Consider the following 25,745-nt stretch of genomic DNA (forward strand, 5'->3'; position numbering starts at 1 on the left):
TGCCACCTGGAAACCCCTTAGTGAGTTCATTATCAAGTTTTTTTAATTTCCTGCAAAAATATTTCATTGCAGTTTTGTTCATTAGGAGGTAAAGGATGTCTTGATTTTTTCCCATTTTTGGTGGCACCACTGATATTCATGATAGTCTTTTCCTTCCGTGCCTCTTAATTTCCAGTATTTTTACTACATTTTTTTGTAGTCATCTTTTTGCCTTAAGACTGCCAGTAACAAATAGCAAAATGTGTTTTATATAGCACATGCTACCAGGCAGTGTAGCTGTTAACATGATAGATATTCTTGGATATGAGCCCAAGTTTTGTTCAGTTTTATGTTTGTCCTCATACATTCATTTTTGTATTGCTGTGTCTGATTCTAAATGTAAGCTCTTAGAAGGCATTCAGTCAGTAATTCACCAGGCTTTTGAGTGCCTGTCAGTGGTCAGTGCTGGGAACCCAAGAGAAAGTAAGAGTCCAGGTCAGGAGATATACAGATAACTCATTTAAAATGCTGTATTTTAAGAGTACATAAGAAGTTGTTGTGAGGTAGTTGTTTGGGGGAATGGAAGAATTAAGTTCTGGCAGGATCTTGAAGACAACGATGCTTTGCAGACACAGCTGGAAGAGCGTCCACCGGGACCAAGAGTGTTGCATGTGTAGACAGGTGGCCCCATGGGAGCCTCTGAGCAAGCCAGTGGGTGAAGCTGAGGACTTGCTGTGGGCCCCAAGGAAGGCGGAGATGACACTGTAGGGGCAGCTGGAGGCTGACGGGCTTTTCTCTACCAGACTAAGGACTGTAGGCCTCATTCTTTAGGCATCATAGAGGAGGCCTCTCCACACATCAGCACACCGTGGTCGTTTGCATTTTTGCAAGCTGGCTCTCCTGGTGTAGTGAATGTCGCGCAAAGGGGCTGGCAGCTGGAGGGAGGATGAAGGGGATGGAGCTGACAGTGACTTTAGGGTTGCTCATGTGGCACAGGTGCTTCAGTCATGAAGGCGGTAAGGAATGTGGGATGGCTCTGAGAAGTCCCATGTGGATGGGAACACCGTTGACCAGGTGATAAGCTGAAGGAAGGGTGTCAGAGTTGAGGAGGACAGTTAGGAGAGTGATGATGTCCCTTGATGTGAGCACAAGAGACTCCTTCAAAATACAGTAAAAATACAGGGGACTTGAAGTAGAGATTCAAGAATCATCACCATCCAAGGGTCAACATGGAGTCTTTGGGTGAAAGAGAGGAACCAGCAGAAGACCATTAAACATAACCTGAGGAGGCAAATGGGTCTTTTACCTTGCTTTCCATCAGCCTGTGGACCTTAAACAACTACTTGATGATAATGAGTCATACATTGAGTGGCTTTGTATTCAGATTTGTGGGGAGTTTGAAATGTTAACATTTCTTTTCATAATATTATAATTTAATATTTTGGAAGTGTTCCACATATAAAATGCTTAAGATTAATACTTTTTGAAAAGGTAATGTAGGAGAATAAGTGGAAGCCTAGGATAATATCTTTAAAAAGTTAAGATTACATCCAATCCTTAGGATAGTACTTGAAGCTTCCAGTTGTTTGTAGAGTGCAATTAGGGGAGAAAGGAAGATTAGTCCATCATATTGAGATACTAGCAGTGTGCTCAGACACTAGCTGTGCAAATTGCTTAAGGTTTTGTTTCCTCGTGGTGAAAAACAATACGATTGTTAATAGGGCCTCTCTCCTGGGTTATTGTAAAGGTGGACTGGGCACAGTACCTATCATAGAGCCTTGCCTGAAATGTCATCTGTCCTAGTTATTAATCTTTCCGTTAGGGTGTTCCTGAGGAGGCAAGGGGGTGGTTGATTGCACCATTCTTGAAGTGGATACTTTATAGGTTTACATTGCTTTCTTTTTGGAAAGGATATTTTAAATTTATCTACCTGCAAGGGAGAAAGGGAAAGATATATTCAACTGAATGCAAAATTCCAGAGAATAGCAAGGAGATATAAGAAGGCCTTCTTAAGTGAACAATGCAGAGAAATAGAGGAAAAGATAGAATTGGAAAGACTAGAGATATCTGCAACAAAATTGGAGATACCAAGGGAACATTTTGTACAAAGATGGGCATGATAAAGGACAGAAACTGTAAGGACCTAACAGAAGCAAAAGAAATTAAGAAGAGATGGCAAGAATACACAGAAGGACTATATCAAAGACCCAGATTACCATCATGGTGTGGTCACTTATCTGGAGCCAGACATCCTGGAGGGTGAAGTCAAGTGGGCCTTTGGAAGCAACACTACAAACAAAGCTAGTAGAGGTGATGGAGTTCCAGCTGAGTTATTTAAAATCCTAATAGATGATGCTGTGAAAATGCTGCACTCAATATGTCAGCAAATTTGGAAAACTCATTAGTGGCCATAGGACTAGAAAAGGTCAATTCTCATTCCAGTCCCAAAGAAGGGCAGTGCCAAAGAATGTTCTAACTAGCGTGTGACTGTGTTCATTTCACATGCTAGCATGGTAATGCTAAAAATCTTCAAACTAAGCTTCAGCAGGACATGAACCAAGAACTTCCGGATTTCAAGCTGAATTTAGAAAAGGCAGAGGAACCAGAGATCAAATTGCCAACATTTGTTGGATCATAGAGAAAGCAAGAGAATTCAAGAAAAATATCTACTTATACTTCATTGACTACTCTAAAGCCTTTGACTATGTTTATCACAACAAACTGTAGAAAATTCTTAAAGAGCTGGGAATACCAGATCACCTTACCTGTCTCCTGAGAAACCTGTATGCAGGTCAAGAAGCAGTTGTTAGAACTGGCCATCGAACAATGGATGGTTCAAAACTGGGAAAGGAGTACTACAAGGCTGTGTATTGTCATCCTGCTTATTTAACTTCCATGCAGAGTGTATCATGGAAATGCTGGGCTGGATCAATCACAAGGTGGGATCAAGATTGCCAGGAGAAATGTCAACAACCTCAGATTTGCAGGTGATACCACTCTGATGGCAGAAGGTGAAGAGAAGCTAAAGGGTCTCTTGATGAGGGAGACAGTGAAGAGTGAAAAAGCTGGCTTAAAACTCAACATTCAGAAAACTTAAGAGATCATGGCATCAAGTCCCATAACTTCCTGGAAAATAGAGGGAGAAAAAGTGGAAGCAGTAATAGGTTTTATCTTCCTCAGCTCTAAAATTACTCTGGACAGTGACTGCGTGCGTGTGTGCCAAGTCACTTCAGTGTTCAGCCACAGTCCGACTCTTTGTGGCCCTCTTAACTGTCACCCACCAAGGTCTTTTGTCTATGGGATTCTCCAGGCAAGAATATTGGAGTGGGTTGCCATGCCCCTCCTCCAGGGAATCTTCTATACCCGGGGATCAAACCCGTGTTTCTTAGGTCTCCTGCATTGGCAGGCAGGTTCCTTAAACACTAGTGCCACCTGGAAAGCCCATGATGACTGCAGCCATGAAATTAAAAGACACTTGCTCCTTGGAAGAAAAACTATGACAAACCTAAACAGCATATTAAAAAGCAGACACATCACCTTGCCAATGATGGTCTGTATAGTCAAAGCTATAGTTTTTGTAGTAGTAGTGTACGGATGTGAGATTTGGACCATAAAGAAGGCTGAGGGCTGAAGAACTGATGTTTCGAACTATGGTGTTGGAGAAAACTCTTGAGAGTCCCTTGGATTGCAAGGAAATCACACCAGTCACTCCTAAAGGAAATCAACCCTGAATATTCATTGGAAGGACTGATGTTGAAACAAGCTCCAGTACTTTTGGCCACCTGATGCAATGAGCTGACTCCCTAGAAAAGACCCTGATGCTGGGAAAGATTCAGGGCAGGAGGAAAAGGGGATGCCAGAGGATGAGATGGTTGGATGGCATCACCAACTCAATGGACATGGTTTGAGCAAGCTTTGGGAGATGGTTAAGGACAGAAAAGCCTGGAGTGCTACAGTTCACTGGTTCACAAAGAATGGAACACAACCGAGCAAATGAATGCCGATGACCAGTCCTCCCACCTCTCTCCTGGTGTGTTTGCTGCTTTCTGTACTGAGGTTAGGCATATTGTGATGCACTTTGCTAGCCTCCATCACAATTTTAAATGTGCCAGCCTTTTGACAGATATCCCCCTTGTGGAGACTTACGTTGTTGTTGTTTAGTGGCTAAGTCGTGTCCATCTCTCTTGTGACCCCATGGACTGCAGTCTCCCAGGCTCCTTTGTCCATGGGGTTTCCCAAGCAGGAATACTGGAGTGGCTTGTCATATCCGCCTGCAGGGAATCTTCCTGACTCAGGGATTAAATCAGCGTCTCCTGAATTTTCTGCATTGGCAGGTGGATTCTTTACCACTGAGCCTCCAGGGAAACTGATGGAGATTGATGCCGCAGAAGTATTTCACCTGAAGTTGTATGCACAAGTATGTTTATTATAATGCTGCAATAAGTAGAGAAAGACTGGGGACAGCCTAAATGTCCATCAATAAGGGGACTGGTTAAATAAATCACAGAATTAATATGATACTGTGTAGCAAAAGAAAAAGAATAGATATTTAGGTGCAGATACAGAAGGAGATATATTACAATCTATTGTTACGGGACCACAGCGCAGACTTTACAGAACAAATCCGCTCAGTTGTTTTGAAAGATAAAGGGTTTTAAATTCACTTCATACTTGGTTGTGCCTTGAACAATTTGGAACAATAAATAACAGCCTGTTAACAGGAACTTTTTCGAGGGACTCCTGGAAAGTAGGAGGACAACTTTCTTTTCTTTGTATCTTTGTATCTTTTGAGGTCATACATGCCATGGGATTATTTTTCTGTTTTGAATTTTTTAAAGTGTCCTTGACATTTTATTCCACATTCTCTTCATAGTCTCGTATTGCCATCGGTACTTAATGAATTTCATTATAGAAGGAAACAGAAGTACTCCTGCTCTTGGCCGTTATACCAGAGCTAGGTGACAGTTTTGGTCTCATCCCTCCTCACAATAACACAGTATAACTGCTGTTTCCTTCCTGGTCACGCTTCACACTGTGAGATGTTAGGCACCCGGCAAGGGGAGTAGTCCCTACAAGATGTTTACTAAATGTTTTGTTGTCGTCGTTCAGTCGCTCAGTCATTTCCGACTTTTTGCCACACCAGGAAGCATGCGCTTCCCTGTCCTTCACCATCTTCCAGAGCTTGCTGAAACTCATGTCCATTGAGTCTGTGATGCCATCCAACCATCTCATCCTCTGTTGTCCCCTTCTCCTCCTGCCTTCAATCTTTCCCAGCATCAGGGTCTTTTCAATCAGTCAGCTCTTCCTATCAGGTGGCCAAAGTACTGGAGCTTCAGCTTCAGCATCAGTCCTTTCAGTGAATATTCAGGACTGATTTCCTTTAGGATTGATTGGTTTGCACTCCTTGCAGTCCAAGGGACCATCCAAGAGTCTTCTTCAACACCACAGTTCAAAAGCATTAGTTCTTGGTGCTCAGCTTTTTTTACTGTCTAACTCTTACATTCATACATGACTACTGGAAAAATCATGGCTTTGACTAGATGGACCTTTGTCAGCAGATTAATGTCTGCTTTTTAATATGCTGTCTAGGTTGGTCATAGCTTTTCTTCCAAGGAGCACGCATCTTTCCTGGCTGCAGTCATCATCTGCAGTCATTTTGGAGCATTGTTTCTCCATCTATTTGCCGTGAAGTGATGGGACTGGATGCCAAGATTTTAGTTTTCTGAATGTTGAGTTTTAACCCAACTTTTTCACTCTCTTCTTTCACTTTCATCAAGAGGCTCCCTAGTTCCTCTTCGCTTTCTGCTGTAAGAGTGGTGTCATCTGCATATCTGAGGTTATTGATATTTCTCCTGGCAATCTTGATTCCAGCTTGTTGTTCATCCAGCGCTGCATTTTGCATGATGTATTTTGCATATAAGTTAAATAAACACGGTGACAATAAACAGCCTTGACACACTCCTTTCCCAATTTGGAACCTGTCTGTTGTTCCATGTCTAGTTCTAACGGTTGCTCCTTGACCTACCTATAGGTTTCACAGGAGGCAGATCGAGTGCTTTGGTATCCCCATCTCTTTTAAGAATTTTCCACCATTTGTTGTGATACAAGATAATTAATGTTTAGACATGGCAACCCACTCCAGTATTCTTGCCTGGAGAATCCCATGGATGGAGGAGCCTGGTGGACTACAGTCCACGGGGTCGCAAAGAGTTGGACACGACTGAGCGCTTTCACTTTCACGTGGTAAAAGTAACACCTAACGTGAAAACTTTTGAAACACATGTGTACATGCCCCTGTCCCAAGCTCCTTTCACACCTTTGCTGGTTTGTGAGTCTCTGTTTTACCTTTGATCTATAATATGAAGAAGGTTAAAGCCAGAATCTGTCAATAGTGAAAAGCTTGTGGGTGAGATGAAGAAAAATAATACTGATAAAGGACTCTGGAAGGGTAGTCCACACTTCCTTGTGTGGCTCCTTTGTGCTCTAGTATTATCATAGTGTGGTATTCTCTTAGAGTCACAGTTGTGTATTGTCACAGTCACAGTCTATGTGTGAACTTATGTGTAAGCTTGTGTGCAGTGGTTTAAATGTGTGAATAACCGAGATTGCAGTGATATGTTAAGCATAAAGGCTGTTCTCTGTTGTTATTAGTTTATAAAATACAGTGCTGGGTGTATTTATTTTCTGATACTGACATTGCCTTCGTGTTGTCTGTTAAATTACTTATTCCTACTTACTCTTCCTGAGATGAAAATAAGTACCTACCAGAAAATAAATATAGCTCTGAAGAGGAAAAAGCTCAGGTTTGTTAAGAGATGTAACTTTTTTGTCTTTATTAAAGCTGCCAAATGTAGACTTTATAGTCCCAGTGTAAGTTATATATGGATGATTGTTTTAGGGTAAAATGTGGTACCTTTTCTGGATGTTCTCTCAATTAAATTAATCCTTATGTTCAAACATAAATTGAAGCAGAACATGTTCCATTTTCAGTGATTCTCACTAAATTTTGTTTTTGTTGTATTTCCATCTATATTTAATAATTGAGAGCCTCTTGTGGTTAGGAATAGTGTTTGAGACTTTTGTGAAATCTAATTATTTTAAACTTTTAAGCCTTAAAAAGTGAAATGTAAAGTCATAGTGAAATTTTCTGATGTCTTTCATAGTCTATTCAGCGTTGCTTATTTTAGAGGGGCTAGTACCCGATTTAAAATGTGTGTTTACTGTAGTTGCAGTAATCTTTTCCAAGTTGTTTAGAAATCAGTTCATTTAGCTACAAAGAGAAAATAAAAAGAAATTTAAAAGACTTATTAGCACAGGCATGTGAGCCTGCCCATTTCTTTTTATTAACAGTTTACTAAAATGAGTGTCTAACCACTACCCATAAATCGTGTGCACACGTGTGTGTTTGAGCCACAGGTGGGGATCTGCTCATTTGTTTGCCCATTGTGAGGCTGTCTTGTGCCGCCTTGGGGTTTTTGTAAAGGGTGAAGGTCCCTGAATGGAGGCCTTGTGCCCTGCCTGGTTTTGAAATCTTTGCTCTTAATATAAAGGAACCTGCAGGACATGCAGTTGGAAGTCTATGTAACAAATCAAAGTCTGGGGTCCAGAAGCAAGTGGAGTGTGTGTGTGTATGAGTGGTAATCGTCTTTCAACCTTGGCTTTTGTCCCCCACAGCCCAGTTGTTACCGTCTACCAGCAGCCTGATTGAAGAGCTACTGTTTTAAATATTCTCCGATTGCATGTGCTGGAGACTTCACCTAAATGTTACCAGATAAAAGCCTGGACAACTGGGTGTAATTTCTTCCAAAAGTGTAGGGCATTCTGCACTACTAGATGTCTTGACCTGTTGTGTATATAGGGAAAAGGAGTTGGTTGGGAAATGCTATATTGTTGGCATGCTCTTTACCTCAGAGCCTCTTTAAAGGCAGTCTGCACCAAAACTTTGCTAGGTAAGTCTGGTTTGTACAGCTTGTGTACTTTTAGTACCAGCTGTTGGTCCAAAGTTTCTTGGCTTCAGAAGCTGTGTAAGTTCAAGTGTATACTGTATGAGAAAGGGGTGGGGCAACAGAAGCTTTTTATAGGGTTTCAACTCATTACCATTAATTTCTAAAGTGGTATTTTGAAAATTTAACAGGGGAAGTAAAACTTATATATAAAATGTTTCTTTAATTCTAATATGTATTTAAACTGACAGGGAAAAGAAGAGAATTTTATTTTCAAGTGATATTTTCCATTCTTTTTTTTCTTCCCTATCAGAAACTGGTTCTTCAACTTACAGTGCCAATTAAGAAATGCTATAATAAGCATTTTACTTTCTGTCCTGCTATTTGACTTCAGGTGTAAATGGGCCTAGAATGTTTAGTAACTAAGTGTACATAGTTAAACAACTAGAGAGCTGACATCCAGTAAGTTTGGTGTGATATTTGGTTTGTATAATATTATTTCAGCATACTATTAAATCATGCAGAATTCTTTCTGGAAAAGTATTCAAGAGGATGCCAGAAAGGCCATGTTAATAATAAGTTTCTGTACTTCAGTAGATTTTGAGTGTGTTTTCTTCCCCACTACTGTTTCATGCTTTATTATGGTTCTTTGATAACTATGCTATGTGAATGTATGGAATTCTATATATGAGTGTTTATTGGTCTTGTAGAAACCTCAGGATACTGTTAGCTTAACTGTTGTTTTATGGGTTATTGAAAGGACATCTTTAAAGTCAGGTGATAATAAAGTTTTCATTGATTATTTTAACAGTTTCAAGGTAATATTAAAGGCAATTCAACCAAAATAAAAATTAATAATATGAACTTTTGGTTTGCTCTAAGAGTTTAGTTATTGCTAGCTTTCTTTCCCATCTTTTACTGACTATCACCTTCCTGCAAAACTCAAATACAGTCTTTAGTTTGTATGGTCACATAATATATTTAATTGTTAATTATACATGTTTTTGCTCTTGATGATATGCTGCCTTCTTGGGTATTTTATTTTTGCTTCTGAGAAAGTGTTACAGAAGTGATAATTACATGTATATGTCTGCTTAAAGTAACATAAGTTGATACTTTGTGATAAGCCTTTGCTTCATCTTAATTACCAAAGAAGCTTATAATTCATTGAGATATTTCTTTATATTTGTGTTTGTTTAGGATATGTCTCAGGAAGGCTATGGAACTAGGTCTCAACCTCCTCTGGCTTCTGGAAAACCTAACCATGAAGACTTGAACTTAATACAACAAGAAAGACCATCAAGTTTACCAGTAAGACAGTTAATTGATTTGGAAATGCAATGAGTTACGGATTTCTAAAATTAGCATTTGCTTTTGTTTATTGTACTTTGTATTAAGACTTGGGGGACAAGTTTCTAGATTTCAGATGTATTTGTGATTTATTAATTTTTGAGCATTTCCTTCTTAAAGGAGCTGTGTAGTTCTGAAAAAGTCTATTTCATTAGTAGGTCTCTCCATGTCCAATGTTGTAGGTATCTCTGTATCCAGTTGGAAGCCTTTATTTGGCTGATAGGTTTTGTGGCAGAAAGATGTTACTGTTGTACAGTTGTGCTTTGCATAACATGGTGCTTCCTGGTAGTGATTCAGAACAGAGGTATCTATATAAGAGTTAAATGGAAAGGAAATTCCCATTTGGCAAATAATATAAATGATGAGATAAAGTGTCTAGTGGTAGTTTGAATTTCTTCAGAGACTTTATGTCATGAGAAATGACTTAATCTTTTTTTACTCAAAAGAAAGTATTTTAATTTAGAATTGCAAAATATAGCTTCTAAGTGTTTCCATTAGCAAATCACTGTATTGGGCCTGTTGACTATGGTAGTAGCTGAGTTACAGGTTACATGTTAATTTCCTTTAATAGTTCATCTGTGCTTAATTTTCCTTTTTCCTCCCATAGGCAACCTCATTTAAATTAAAATGAATTCCTTATAAATTAAAAGAATATATGTGTGCAAACAAATTTTTATATTTATTTTCTTGTTAAAATATGTTGACTTAACGAACTATTGTTATTGCTTAATCTCTATTAAGAGATAGTGTTCAAACTAGCCATGATTGTAATTTGAATTTCAAATATGTTTACATTAAATAAGATTTATCATATTGTTGCTAAACATTTGAGAACCAGCATTTGTGAAGAATGTTATATGTGACATACCCATTTCTAAGTTACATATGGCCTTAGAGTAGAAGGTAAGTAGAGGCTACATGATATATAATATCTTTGCATCTGATGCACATGTACTTGAAACTATAATTTTTACAGATTTTATTTCTATGGTGGGAGGTGCGTAAAATTTACTGTGGTCATTTTTTTAGTTACACTGAAATATTTATTGTCTAGTTATTTGGTTTTTAAAGGAATGAAAAAGGTAATGGACTCTGTTTTATGCTGTAAACTTTTCTCTTCAGCAGATAATCCACAGTTTGGTGAAGCGTGTGTGTTTGTCTGTGTGCGTGCATGCAAATGCACGTGGATGCTGACGATAAATGCAACATTTGCTGAATATTTGGAAGTTGGCTTGTGGTTTTAGGAAATTTAAATTGATTCATGGAAAGGTGGACAGTGAATTCTGCTTTTTTCCACTCAGATTTTTAGTGTTTTAGATAAGCTCATCCTTATAGGTTTCTCATTGGCTGGTGATGTGTACCGTTTACCGGTTGGAAAGTTTGTTATAAACTGATGCTGGTTTTCTGCATAGGTCTAAGAGTAGTTTGCAGTGTACTGCTTTCTTAATATCCATTTGATCTTTTGGGTCACTTACTAGGCTATGCTTCTTTTCATTGCTCTGCTTTGGAATGAATGGTTGATGTTCAGCTAACTCTATAACATAATTAGGGGAGGGTTGGGGTGGCAAGAAGTGTGGTAGTCCCAGAAAATTGAAGAGTTCTGCTTTGGGATGCTGCTTTTTAAGTCAATTATTAGAGAAGAGACTCAAAGTATTTTAGGAAATGAACTAGTATATTCTTCAAGAAGTTAAGTCTTCTGGATTATTCTATTTGTATATGTATAATGGCTTACCTTCTTCCTTAATGTTTATCTTGCCTCCTCCCCTAGAGGATTTAAGGTTGCTCATAATGTAAATCTTCTTATGAAGCTGTTGAAAAAAGAAATGCCCTGATTGGTATTTTCTTTTTGTTTTTTTTTGGTAACTCACAGATAAATAGGATGCTGATTGACTCAATAACATTTCAGTAATCTTTTTTTAGAGATGAAAGTTTCCAGGTTTTATGGTGACTACATAAAAGCATCAGTTACTGAATAAAGGAAAAATCGTAGAGCAGTTGGTTGTACCCCCTGCCCTCAGTCTGTTAAGATAAAAATTGGCTTTATTTAAATGAATTTTAGTGCTCTACTTTTCTTTCAACAGGCTTTGTTTGTGTAGAAACGTTTTCTATGTAGGATTTACAAATATATTTTTATTTATGTAAATGCTGCATCAATATGTTATATAAAACTAAGGTAATATCAATTTGAGGGAGAGATTTGTTGTTATTCTGTACGGCTCTAATATCATGTATTTTTACTCTTACTAAATATTTTAGTTCCCTAACTTGGGTAAATTGATTGAATAAGTACCATGAAACTATATATATTTGTTATCTTATCTGAATTGGTTATTAAATCTTTTGTGGATTTAGGCTGTGTTTTTTCCTTTTCAAGTGTCAGTGATAAAATTTTGTCTTTTTACTGAAGATTAAAGGCAATCTATCATATTTTTAATCTTTTGTTTTGTAGTTTTGAGTCAAATTCAGGCTCTTACCTGTTCATTTAAGAATATGTGGTAAAAATTATTCTAATGTATAATCAGGTCTATAACTATTGTATATGTGACTATAAGAAGGAAGCTTCTGAAGTAATTGTTTCTTAATTTTTTGCTTAAATTGAGTTAGACTGATAAGAGTTTGTAGTGTTTTCCTATAGCTCTGCATGTTTGATATTTTCTTTAGTGTATTTTTGTTATACAGTTAACTCTCCATTATAAGAAATCAAGGTATTTCCTTATGCTTGATCTAGAATTTGATTCTCTCAGCAAGCTGTCCTTTCACCATGGTTTAAATTGGTATTTGTCTATATTTGCATGTCATTAAATTCTTGATGATCTTCGGTAGCTAATGTAGTTTTGTTTTCTGGCTGACAAGGCTCTTTAGATCATCCACGTAAAGCCAGTGACACGTAAATTAATATTTGTTGTCTTGCTGTCTTGGGGCCATCACCAGTAATGTTTACTTTTCACTTAATGCACTCAGACCTAAGCTCGGAACAAATCTTCCGAAATAAGATTTCTATACTAATTTCTTTCTTTCTTAATCATATAACCTTTTTCCTGTTGAAGTTCATTAGCTTACATATCCTTGATGTTACCATTATTAAGAAATCTTAGTATATAACATAATATAAGAATTAGCTTGAAGAATTCTGTCTCCTTGGGATATTACCACTTAAAATTTTAGCACATTCTATAGTTCTTTTCTGCCTCTAATATTGATATGAAATGAAGGCATCATTAAGCAAAATATACAGTGGAATGCTAAAAAAAACTGTTACAGCTTATCAACACTTTTATTTTGTAAACATTGAGTGTATCTTAATTTACACTTTAAGATAACTCCCCAAATGCAATTTTAATACATTTCTGTTGAGTCTTTTTAACTTTTTCATCACTTATGGCATTTGCTAGTAATCCTCTTATTGCTTTCATAGTTGTCTTGCCTGACCCTCTTATCCCTAAGAGACGAGGATCTTTTTTTTATAGTATTTGTTATGTTTTTAGGTCAGTTCAGTCACTCAGTCATGTCTGATTCTTTGTGACCCCATGGACTGCAGCATGCCAGGGTTCCTTCTCCATCACCAACTCCCAGAGCTTGCTCAAACTCATGTCCATCGAGTTGGTGATACCATCCAACCATCAAATCCTCTGTCATCCCCCTCTCCTCCTGCCTTCAATCTTTCCCAGGATCAGGGTCTTTTCCAGTGAGTCAGTTCATTGTATCAGGTGGCCAAAGTATTAGGGCTTCAGCTTCAGCATCATTCCTAAAAGAAATCATTCAGGACTGATTTCTTTTAGGATTGACTGGTTGGATCGTATTGCAGTCCAAGGGACTCTACAAGAGTCTTCTCCAACACCACAGTTCAAAAGCATCAATTCTTTGGCGCTCAGCTTCCTTTACAGTCCACCTCTCACATCCACATGTGACTACTGGAAGGGCTGATGTTAAAGCTGAAACTCCAATACTTTGGCCCCCTGATGCGAAGAACTGATTCATTTGAAAAGACCCTGATGCTGGGAAAGATCGAAGGCAGGAGGAGAAGAGGATGAGATGGTTGGATGGCATCACCGACTCAATGGACATGCTGCTGTTGCTAAGTTGCTTCAGTTGTATCCAACTCTGTGCGACCCCATAGTCCAACTCTGTGCAACCCCATAGACGGCAGCCCACCAGGCTCCCCACGTCCCTGGGATTCTCCAGGCGAGAACACTGGAGTGGGTTGCCATTTCCTTCTCCAGTGCGTGAAAGTGAAAAATGAAAGTGAAGTCGCTCAGTCATGTATGACTCTTTGCGACCCCACGGACTATAGCCTACCAGGCTCCTCTGTCCAAGGGATTTTCCAGGCAAGAGTACTGGAGTGGGTTGCCATTTCCTTCTCCACAGTGGACATGAGTTTGAGTAAACTCCGGGAGTTGGTGATGGACGGGGAGGCCTGGTATGCTGCAGTCCATGGGGTTGCAAAGAGTCTGACACGGCTGAGCAACTGAACTGAACTGGAAAAACCATGGCTTTGACTAGGTGGGCCTTTGTCAGCAAAGTAATGTCTGCTTTTTAATATGCTGTCTAGGTTGATCATAGCTTTTCTTCCAAGGAGCAAGCGTCTTTTAGTTTCATAGCTGCAGTTCACCATCTGCAATCATTGTGGAGCCCCAAAAAACAAAGGCTCCAACTGTTGCCACTGTTTCCCCATCTATTTGCTATAAAGTGATGGCACTGGATGCCGTGATCTTAGTTTTCTGAATGTTGAGTTTTAACCCAACTTTTTCACTTTTCTCTTTCACTTTCATCAAGAGGCTATTAGTTCCTCTTCACTTTCTGCCACAAGAGTGGTATCATCTGCCTATCTGAGGTTATTAATATTTCTCCTGGCAATCTTGATTCCAGCTGTGTTTCATCTAGCCCTGCATTTTGCATGATATACTCAGCATATAAGTTAAATAAGCAAGGTGACAGTATACAGCCTTGACACACTCCTTTCCCAGTTTGGAACCAGGCCATTGTTCCATGTCCAGTTCTAACTGTTGCTTCTTGACCTGCATACAAGTTTCTCAGGAGGCAGATCAAGTGGTCTGCTCATTCCCTTCTCTTGAAGAATTTTCCACAGTTTGTTGTGATCTACACAAAGGCTTCATAGTCAATGAAGCAGAAATGTATGTTTTTCTAGAATTCTCTTGCATTTTCTGTGATCCAGTGGATGTTGGTAACTTGATCTCTGGTTCATCTGCCTTTTATAAATCCAGCTTGAACATCTGGAATTTGTCAGTTCACGTACTGTTGAAGCCTGGCTTGAAGAATTTTGAGCATTACTTTGCTAGTGTGTGAAATGAGTGCAGTTGTACGGTAGTTTGAACATTCTTTGGTTGCCTTTCTTTGGGATTGGAATGAAAACTGACCTTTTCCAGTCTTGTGGCCACTGCTGAGTTTTCCAAATTTGCTGGCATGTTTGCAGCACTTTCACAGCATCATCTTTTAGGATTTGAAATAGCTGGAATTCCATCACTTCCAATAGCTTTGTTTGTAGTGATGCTTCCTAAGGCCCACTTGAGTTCACACTCCAGGATGTCTGGCTTTAGGTGAGTGATCACACCATCGTGGTTATCTGGGTCATGAAGATCTTTTTTGTATAGTTCTTCTATGTGTTCTTGCCACCTTTTTTGAATATCTTCTGCTCTGTTAGGTTCATACCTAATTATTATGTTTGACTCAGTAAGTGTTTTCTAATAGAATTTATGTAAGAATTGTTAAATACATTCTTCCCCCAGCTTCAGAATTTTCCTTTTAATTGCTTATAGAATCTTTCCCAAGGTATCAAACTGACATCCAAAGAGCATATATTCTCCATATGCTACTTATTCTAAAAGAGTATATGAATGTGATATCTGTATAGGCAGGATGGTTTTATTTTTAAAACTATTTTCTTTTATTGTAGAATGACATTTGAGTTTACTTCGATAACCTTAAGCTCCAAGAAAAAGTGGGCACTTTTGTAGTATTAATCTAAAAACAGTTTGAAAACATTATTTTCTTAGTAATATATATTTTTAATCGTGAAAATAAATAAATTGACAAACAGTAATCATAATTTCAGTAATACAGTACAAAAATATGTTGCTAATGAATTATTTATAAATATATATAAAAATTTTTAAAAACAGGTTTTGAATTTTTATCTTCCATGTTTTAAGCAAATAGTGCTCTCTCCTCTAGGGAGTCTTGAAGAGTTGTGGATACTCCTCAGTTTAGAAATAACTTAATTTGTTTTTTCTTTAGCGTGACCTGCCACCGGTTTGTATTTCTGATAGTAGGTCCATTATTCTGTTTACCTAAGATACAGACTAATGTCAGTCATATTCAAAAGGCCTTTGAAGGCCCATCAGGTCATTAAAAACCTCGTTCTGACCTTTTCTTCCTTAAATAGGAAACATTTAAAGAGGTTGACATAAAGAGGGTTTGAGCTTTCCAAGTTTAGTAAAAACTCTAAATGTCCTGTGGAAAATAGGGCTTATGACACTTCTATTGAGTTTGCAATTAGAAGGAAGTATTGAGGATTACATAAAACATTTTTTTCCACTTTGTGAAAGGAAGGAGGTAGTAAATGCTGGTTGTTCTTTGAAATAGTGTTAAACAGGATGTTGGAAGCCTGAAAGAGAATGGTTGGAAAGCTGTTATTACCAGGAATATTCTTTGGGGTTAGGCATTAGCAACAGAGCATGTAATTATTTGCCTTTACCAAAAAAGAGTACTCTATGTATGTGTTTATTTTATTAGTCTTTAATGACATATGTGGGGTTAGGGGTGGATTGTCATGCACTTTGGAAGCATGTAAGAAAAGTTATATGCTAATAAGAACATTTTAAGTGTGTGGATTTGATAATATAGTTCCTGTGAATGATTGGAAACTATTGGAAAAAGCTTTAGTAAATGGAGCATTTTTTAAAAACTGGGTTTTGCATTTTATCAAGTTCTCAACCCATCTAAGAACACAGATTATTAAGATGATCTTAACCTGTTAGTTGGCAGGTTTTTGTAAAACTTAAAATCTGTCAAGTAAGAATTAGATGTATGGCTGCTGAATGAACTTTTAAAAAAAATTTTTTTTTATTTGTATCTTGAGCTTGATTTAAAGGTTATCATTAAAAGGTTAAGAGCATAACTGTCATTTGTTGATTGTTCTCAAATCATCCTGAACATTTAAAAAATTCCCAGTTAATAAAAGAGAAGCTTAATCTGTTGTTCCCTTAGCCCATTGTTCAGCATTGATTATCCCCATGTGCAGCTGAAGACATCATGTGTTGGTTATCACTGTTTCCTAGGTGTCATTAGACTGTGTTGAGTCTTGGTGTCATGGAAGAGTTGTAGAAAGTGGGCACCTGGTGAAGGGAACAGGAGGTTCTCTTAGGATGTGTCTTGTCCACACGAGTGTCCGTAAACACGGTTAACCATTTGGCACAGTTTTGAAACTGAAGGTACAGACACATTTTAATACCTTGGAGAAGTGTTAAGTGGAGCACAGCACACTCTGTTTCTTAACTAGGATTTACCATATTTACAAATGTAATTTTAGCCTCTGATCTATGCTATATGGAGATGTCAATATTTTTCAGATTAAATTTGAGAGAAATATGAAAAGACCTTGCTTTGAAGTCCTAATTTAGAAAAAATGATAGTGACTTTGACAGATGTTTATTTTCTAACATGGATTATTTCTTTAAGATGTGATAATTTGTAAGTTTATCCCCCAGAGTATTTTTGTGATACTTTGAAAATAGAGGAAACAGTTGAACTTCAGCAAGGTAAGAAGTCATAGGAAGTGGAAAGGTATGTTTCTCCCTCTTTCAAAACAATCTTCCACTTAAATGTTTGTTCTGTAAATGAATGTTCAATAAAACCTCACCAGTTTGGATTTCTTCCAGGTTACAGCAGGCTAAATATATGGAAAGTCTGAATAAATAAGTATTTTAAAAGAACTATAGTTTGTTTTTAAATAACTCAAATGGTTGTGTGCAAAGTGTTTCTAAATTGAGATCTTTTAGTCCTTTTGAAAAAATGGGTAATTCTAAATTCCTTATAGCTGAGATATTTGCTTAGTGGCAAAATGTTATTTAAAAAAAATCATCTAATTTTTAAAAGCATGTTTTAACTAAGCATATCCCCCTGCAGACCTTTTCACATAATATTCTGAGGCTTTCCATTTAAAAATTTGGGGGAAATTAATTTTAACCCATTTATGGAACTGTCAATTCAAAAAAAAAAAAATGGATTCCCATAAAAAATACACAGTAGCTAAAATTGGAGATGAAGAGAGGCTGAAACATAACTGATTTTCAGGATATTGGTTTTGATAATAGAAGGATAACTATGATCTATAGTTGATAAATGAGGCTCATTAAGTAAGGGATGATAAATGCAGATATTCCTGGCTAATAGAAAAGTCGGCATACATATTTTGCTGTAACAAAGGGGAGACTGGGAGGTTCTGACCAGCTTTTGGCTCTTCAGGGGCCCTGTGTGAGACCGTGGAGCCTTCTCTGTGGCCTCACAGGCTGGAATGCATGTAACTCTCAAGTCTGTCAGCAAACAGCCACAGAATCATACCTGGACGTAAGCCTGTCTTACCAGAGCTACGGTCTCTGAACAGAAGGGGGCAGGCAGCAGTGTTGGACTTTTGTACAAACCACAAAAAGCATTGTGTGTGAGGGATCCTCATATGTGGGCATGGGACCTCAAAATACGATTTAATCCATTTTTGTTGAATCTTTTGAACTTTTTTATCCCTTATGGCATTTACTAGTCATCCTCTTATTATTTTATAGTTGTCTTGCCTCTCCCTCTCACCCCAACAGACTAGAATCTTTTCATAGTATTTGTTATGTTTTCAGTAAGTATTTCATAATAGAATTTATATAAGAAGTTTTAAATAAGTAGATCGTTGTCAGTGTAGCTCCTTTGAGTTTTAATTTTGATTTTTTTATGTGAGAATAAAAAAATGAGTGGTGTTCAGAAGTACCCTTTCTTATTTTAACCTACCGTTTCTGTCTCTATAAATGGTAGTTCTTGGCATGTTGAGCTAGAAAGCCTCCCCTTTTTCTTCCTAGTGCTTCTCCTGTTCTACCCCGCTAGAGGGGTAGCAGGCTTCCTCCAGATTATACAGGCTTAGCCATTGTTAAGACTTTGAATGCATTGAACTTTATATTAGCCAAGTTAGCTGGGAAGTAAATTTTAATTTGCAGAGATCTACTTTGTAACTGGAGGCACAGGTCTGTTTTATGTAACAAGAGATATATAACCAGCAGGAACTCATAGTAGCATTTGTGAACTGGTTAATTGCTCTTATTTTTCTTTTGAAGTGGAGGTAACTATTTTTAATAATAACTGTCGGTTTAGGAAAGGAAATAAATATATAGAGAGAAGGTTCTTACCTGAGAGCAAAAATTTCTATTCTTCCTTCATAATGTAAGATTTTAGAGTTGTCTCTCTCTCATCTTTTTTCTCTGCCTTCGCAAAATTGTTGTAAAATAACTGAATGGTCTTGTTTTCCTTTGTTTGGGTCAAGAAATTTTAGCTGAAAATTGTTACTGTGTGAAAGAAGATTATTGACTCAACAAGCCTTCAATTTTCCGTGAATAACACCCCCACCCCCTAGCTTCAAGAACATGCCGTGCATGCATTCTATTTTAAAATATAGACTGTAATTTAAAACAGGCAGTTTGATGCCCCACTGAACTTTGTTTAAGCCTTGAATAAAAGAGGGGAGAAAAAAGCTTTAAGCCACAAAAAAGTGACTAAGCTTTCACAACCACTTTTCTTCATAATACATTTTATGGAAAAAAAAAAAGCTTCCAGGTACTGATGTTTTCTCTTTCCTTATGACCTGCATTTTATCCAGTGTTAGACTGTGGTGTTTGCATTTTTTTCTCTTTATTTCATTATCGGCCTGTCATTCACTGTTTAAAGTATTCAGAGTAGTGTTCATTTGCACTGGAATGTGTGTGCTGTGTGTATCTGTGCATGTTGTCCACATACAGTGTGTATGAGAAGACTGATTCTAAAACTGAACACATAGTCTTTAGTATTCACTTATTGATAGCTAATTTTCTAGAGTTCTCTTGTTTTAAGTAGTACCTGATTATTAGACCAAAAGTGAAAGTGTTAGTCACTCAGTCGTGTCTGACTTTTTGCGGCCCTGTGGACTGTGTCCATGTAATTCTCCAGGCAAGAATATTGGAGTGGGTTGCCATTCCCTTCTCCAGATTAGTAGACTAGACTGATATAAATGTTTAACTGTAATTATTTTTTTTACTATCAGATCATTATAAAAATGATTCACTTAGAAAGAAGCAGTTTATATTACTTGCCTCCCTTCTCACAGAAATGAAAGTGAACAGCTTATAATGACTTGTATGGAAGGAATGATGACTTCGTTTTAATAAAATAGTATATTTTGAACTGAAAACCTGTTGTAATGATAATGGCTGAATGGGAAACAGAACTGAGTCTCAGCCAAGGTTCTGATCTTGAGTAGTTTGTGTCACTGCTCAGGATGTGTGTGTCTGAAAAGTGAATGTTAGAGCAGGGTTCCAACTTCTAGATTTTACATTAAAGGCTTTCTTTGTTAGTATATAAGAAAAGCACTGATAAAAATGAACTCTCTGCTTTCAGGAAGAAATTAAATGAGAGAAGGGTAGCCGTCTAATAATAATCGTCAGTAATGGTCTGTGTATGCCCTTGGTGGTTTCTCTTCCATTCTTAGGAGCCATTTGCTTTTGAACATATTTAGGGATTTGAAAGTGAAAATCACTTAGTCATGTCCGACTCTCTGTAACCCCATGGACTGTATACTCCATGGAATTGTCCAGGCTAGAATACTGGAGTGGGTAGCCATTCTCTTCTCCAGGGGATCTTTCAAACCCGGGTCTCCCACATTGCAGGCAGATTCTTTACCAACTGAGCCACCAGGGAAGCCCAAGTATACTTGAGTGGGTAGCCTATCCCTTCTCTAACGTATTTTCCTGACCCAGGAATTGAACCAGAGTCTCCCGCATTGCAGGCGGATTCTTTACCAGCTGAGCTACTAGGGAAACCCTTAGGGATTTAGGGATTTGGGGTTGCCTGATTGAGAGCCTAGCCTTACTCTTTAGGTCACTGGGGAGCCATGGGCCTTTTTGTGGACTCTGTCTCTAACTTCTCAGGAATTGCAGAGGTACCCCTCTCTCCCCATGTGATCAGTCTGAGAGTCTGAGGTATTTGAGTCAGGGACATATAGGGAGGAGAAAAGTTCACAGAGAAATTGAGAAGTACATATTCCAGATTCTTTATGAACTCCTGCTAAAGCAGGGGTTTGGGGGTAGTGGGGGGTGGGTAAAAATGACAAAGCTGCTGCAGAACAATGAAATCTTGTCACTGTGTAATGCAGAGTCTAATGCCTTTTTCTCCTGGACCAGTGGGAACTCAGTAGAGACAGTTTTCTGAACTAAGATGATAAGGCATGAATGGATTTTAATTTCATGCTGGTGAAAGAAAGGCCCTGCTAGTCTATATCTGAGGACTCTATTTACTTCTGACACTCCAGGTTTACATTTATATATCATAAAGTAGTTTAATAATAACTCTGCTTTCTCAACTGAGATTTACCACCAGTGGAAATATAGTGACCCAGGAATATAAAAGCCACCATTTCTTTTTAATGAACCCAAACCAGTTTTAATGCCCCCCTGCATTTCTACATTATGTTTCTATGTGTTTTCTAAGGCTTTGGAGCTTGCTGGCTTGATCTGGGTAGAATGCTATGCTATTAATACAAGTCTTAACTTTACCTGTTACTTTACTTCTCTTTCTATCAAAGAACATAATGGTGTACCTTGAGGTGGTTAGCACAGACGCCACCTGATCCACAGGTAAATGCCTTCTCTCAAAGTAGGCTAGAGTTACTGAACCTGGAGACCACCGAGTGACAGGCCTGTACAGCAGTATCTTCCTGCTCCCATCTGAAACCTGCCCTGATACTGATACTCTTCTCCTTTTTCAAAATTTTCTAATATAAGTAGGGATTTTCACTGGTCTCTATTTTTTCCATGGATTTGGGTGGTTGAGTGCAGTGAACCACTTAATAACCTTCTGCCACTACAAATATGTGGTTGGTCTTTTGTAAGTATCTGTATCTAGAGAAAATTTGGCTTCAAAATAATAATACATGAATTATATGTAATAATTTATTATCATTTTAAAATATCTTGTTTTATATAAGTAAAATTTTCAATTAATTGACCCTGGAAACTGCTAGTAACAGAAAAGTAAATATGCCCAGAGTAGATTTTTAGTGAATATCCTAGGTAAAGTACATAAACTTTAAAGACAGGACTTCCTGACATCTGTTTTGCCTCCTTGAAGCCACATCCCACCCCATTCTTCTATTTTTGAATGTCTGCGACTTTCAGGTTACCAAGACAAGTGAATTATACCAGGCTTTTTAGTTATGAAAAGCCTTCATTTTCAAAGTGCGCTTATTACTGCCGGAGACAGACAACTTTAGAGCTCTTGTATTATCTCAATATTGAGGTGAGTCAAATTATTATATTACCAAAGGTAAAGTAGATGACCAGTGCAAGTTTGATACATGAAGCAGGGCACTCAAAGCTGGTGCTCTGGGACAACCCAGAGGGATGGGGTGAGGAGGGAGCGTTCAGGATGGGGAGACACATGTACACTAGTGGCTGATTCATGTCGATGTATGGCAAAACCCACCACAATATTGTAAAGTAATTAGCCTCCAATTAAAATAAATAAATTTTTAAAAGTGATAGCAGTGAGAATGCAAACGGAGACTGTTGTGGAAATAAAAGGAGGGGTGAATGGTGGATGCTTTTAAGGTTTTTGAGCTTAGTGACCAGGAGGTATGATAGTGTTGGTGACAAACACAGAATGGTGGTGGGGAGTTGGTTTGGGGAGAAATGAATACCTAGAGATTTTTGAGATTAAAAAGCGTAATAACTGAATAACTGTGCTGGAATTCTAAAGCTCCTATAAGAAAGTAAGTCAGCTTTGCTCTCACAGCCTTATTTTTTGTATAGTTCTTTATAGAGTTAAAAATGGTTGCATAGGCTTTAACTTTACATTTCATTTAAATTCTTGGAGATGATTTGAAGACTGTCATATCAGAGTTTGTATAAATAACTCAGCAGATCATTCCAGAGAGTTTCTAACTCTAAGTGGAATAAGACAAAAGAGTACAATCTCAAGAAATAGATGAAACTTTAGTATTTTTTTTTTCTTCAGTTGACATTCATGTCTTGTCTCATTTTCTTTGCTTTTAGGATAGTGTAGTAAGTTATACCCTAATATGTTACTTTCCTTAGATAGGTCCAGGTTGTTTTTTTTTTTTTTTAATTTTTTTACCCCGGCCCCCACGCCGACCTGCTTCACTGAGCAGGTAAGAGGAGACCCGGCCCAAGTCAGCCGTGGAGGCCAGCAGGGCTGGGCCAGGGAATGGGGGCGGGGGGTGCCTTTTTAACGGGTCCTGTGGGTGAGTGGGAGCACCTGGGTGCTCCCTTCCTTCTCGCTGCTGCTCACGGGAGAATCAGGAAGTGGGGTGAGTGCCTGGAGGCCAAAGAGGACCCCCCTTCTCCTTGCTCCTCCCTCTTCTTCCTGTTCCAGATTTGTCTGACTTCAATCCTTCTTGCTGTCGTGTGGCCTTCCATTCCGGCGTTCGGTGGATTTTGTGTGTGCGTGTATGTGTATCTCCATGTGTTGGAGAGGGTATGCTTGGCCATCATGTGCTGGGAGGAAATAAGGGCTCAGAAAGGCTAACACTGGAAAACTGGAGCTGAAGGACAGAGGTAGATTCCCAATTTAGTGGCTTGTCCAGATGGAGAGGGGAGAACCCAGCTCTGGGGTCGGTGCGGGGAGGGGATCGCCCTCGCCCCCAGGTTGTTTTATATTGCTGTGTTTGGTTTACTTTTGAGTGATTTAGACTTTTTTTCTTGCTGTACCAATTCATTTTGGAGGAACATTCATTAGTTACCTCATTATAATTTCTTCTTTCCATAACTTGGTTTGAGTATGTGTGTTTGTGAGCCTAGTATACAAATTTATGTCTTGTGGCGGCGGGTGGGGGGCAGTGTGTGTTTTCTTCTTTAATGGTGACAGTGCGAGGGGGCAGGGAACCTAGTTTTAACATGCTGTTTTTGAAAGATGTTCTCTTTTACTTTAGAAATCGTTGACCCTTTGAGCACCGAGAGTTTCTGTGATACACTGGAATCCCAGCTGAGGAAGTGAGATCTCAGGGATATGACCTTGAACTCTAAGGGATACTCTCTTGTTTTTTGTCAAGCTTCTCTCTCCCCTACATTTTCTTTACTTTTTAAAGTGCTGTCATTTTCACTTCCTACATACAGAGCAAAGGTTTAATATAAATGAGTTCTTAAAATGTGTGTATTTTTACATATTTAATTTGATTCAGGTTTTTAAAATTCTGTTTCCCAAATGTGAAAATGGCAGGAAACTTACCTCGCAGTTTGACAGCAGCAGAGCTACTTTGAGTCTGTAGCTTATTCCATTATAGCAGCTGCCTATATGCCCACTCCTCATGTCCTTATGAACTTTGATTGTTAAACCTAAAAGTCCTTCTTTTTTAAAAAAATAAACGGTTTTATCAATTTGATTAAATTATGAGCATCCCTGAATGAATATGAATCGCTTCAAATTTCCCCAAGTTTTTACTTTTCATGGTTACTGCATTTATGCTTCTCCTGAACTATCATGCCTAAATGTTGACACCCTCAATTAAGGCACAAGATGTCACTTTACACGGAAAAACTCAACTACATTTAACAATCATTTATTGATAGCCTCCTTTGTTTAAAATTTTATATTAGATGTAATAAAATAAAAATTTTAATTATTTTACCAACTTATTAGTGTGTGTTCTTTCCTGTAAGAATTTAGGGGCTTCCCAGGTGGCAGAATGGTAAAGAATCCGCCTGCCATGCAGGAGACGCAGGTTTGATCCCTGGGTCAGGAAGATCCCCTGGAGAAGGAATTGGCAACCAATTCTAGTCTAGTATTCTTGCCTGGAGAATCCCATGGACAGAGGAGCCTGGCAGGCTCTAAGTCTATGGGGTCTCAAAGAGTTGGACATGACTTAGCGAATAAGCATGCCATGCACACATGTGAAATAACAAGATATCCTTTTAAGTCAAATATATAATATACTATGTCTGTCTGTGTCTCTGTCTATCTAGTGACATGCCTAATTGAAGTAGAAAATAATTCCTTTTGAATTCTTTTTTAATCTCAACTGATTTCAGTGAGGTTAAATAAATATGTTGTGAATCAGGTTATATTTTGCACAGGAGAAACACCTGGTTTTTCAGTATTGCTCTTTCAGAGAGTTGTATTTATTGATGTTTAAAGTATGCATCCTAAATAAGGCACTTTTGCAAATGGTTAATTCATGTCAACTCTGTTAAGCCAGCAGTGGAAGCTAGTGATAGGACAGATGATAGTGGGAATGAAGATGACTTTACAAATATAAATAGATTTAGATACTGTATTTTTTTTCAACATTACTATCTTGTGATGTGTACATGCTAAGTCACTTAAGCTGTGTCCGACTCTTTGCGACCCTATGGATCATAGCCTGCCAGTCTCCTCCGTCCATGGGATTCTCCAGGCAAGAGTACTGGAGTGGGTTGCCATGCCGTCCACCTGGGGATCTTCCCAACTCAGGTATCAAACCCGTGTCTCTTATGTCTCGAGACTGCATTGGCAAGCAGATTGTTTTTTTTTTTAATTTAATTTTATTTTTAAACTTTACATAATTGTATTAGTTTTGCCAAATATCAAAATGAATCCGCCACAGGCATACATGTGTTCCCCATCCTGAACCCTCCTCCCTCCTCCCTCCCCACACCATCCCTCTGGGTCGTCCCAGTGCACCAGCCCCAAGCATCCAGTATCGCGCATCGAACCTGGACTGGCAACTCGTTTCTTACATGATATTCTACATGTTTCAATGTCACTCTCCCAAATCTTCCCACCCTCTCCCTCTCCCACAGAGTCCATAAGACTGTTCTATACATCAGTGTCTCTTTTGCTGTCTCGTACACCAGGTTATTGTTACCATCTTTCTAAATTCCATATATATGCGTTAGTATACTGTATTTATGTTTTTCCTTCTGGCTTACTTCACTCTGTATAATAGGCTCCAGTTTCATCCACCTCATTAGAACTGATTCAAATGTATTCTTTTTAATGGCTGAGTAATACTCCATTGTGTATATGTACCACAGCTTTCTTATCCATTCATCTGCTGATGGACATCTAGGTTGCTTCCATGTCCTGGCTATTATAAACAGTGCTGCGATGAACATTGGGGTACACGTGTCTCTTTCCCTTCTGGTTTCCTTTGTGTGTATGCCCAGCAGTGGGATTGCTGGATCATAAGGCAGTTCTATTTCCAGTTTTTTAAGGAATCTCCACACTGTTCTCCATAGT

The 25,745-nt window shown here is 38.3% G+C and overlaps 1 protein-coding gene across 8 annotated transcripts in view; it reads left to right on the forward strand.

The window, feature by feature from the left end:
* ARID1B (AT rich interactive domain 1B (SWI1-like)) overlaps window positions 1-25,745 on the forward strand; it is a 422,452-nt gene that overhangs the window by 130,458 nt on the left and 266,249 nt on the right. For all 8 annotated transcript variants that reach the window (XM_010840865.1, XM_010840862.1, XM_010840858.1 and 5 more), the window contains exon 4: window positions 9,123-9,233. In XM_010840865.1, the coding sequence (XP_010839167.1) occupies window positions 9,123-9,233 (111 nt within the window). The remainder of the gene's footprint in view (window positions 1-9,122; window positions 9,234-25,745) is intronic.

Source organism: Bison bison, unplaced genomic scaffold, assembly GCF_000754665.1.
Source record: "Bison bison bison isolate TAMUID 2011002044 unplaced genomic scaffold, Bison_UMD1.0 scf7180017864148, whole genome shotgun sequence".
Classification (NCBI taxonomy): Eukaryota; Metazoa; Chordata; class Mammalia; order Artiodactyla; family Bovidae; genus Bison; species Bison bison.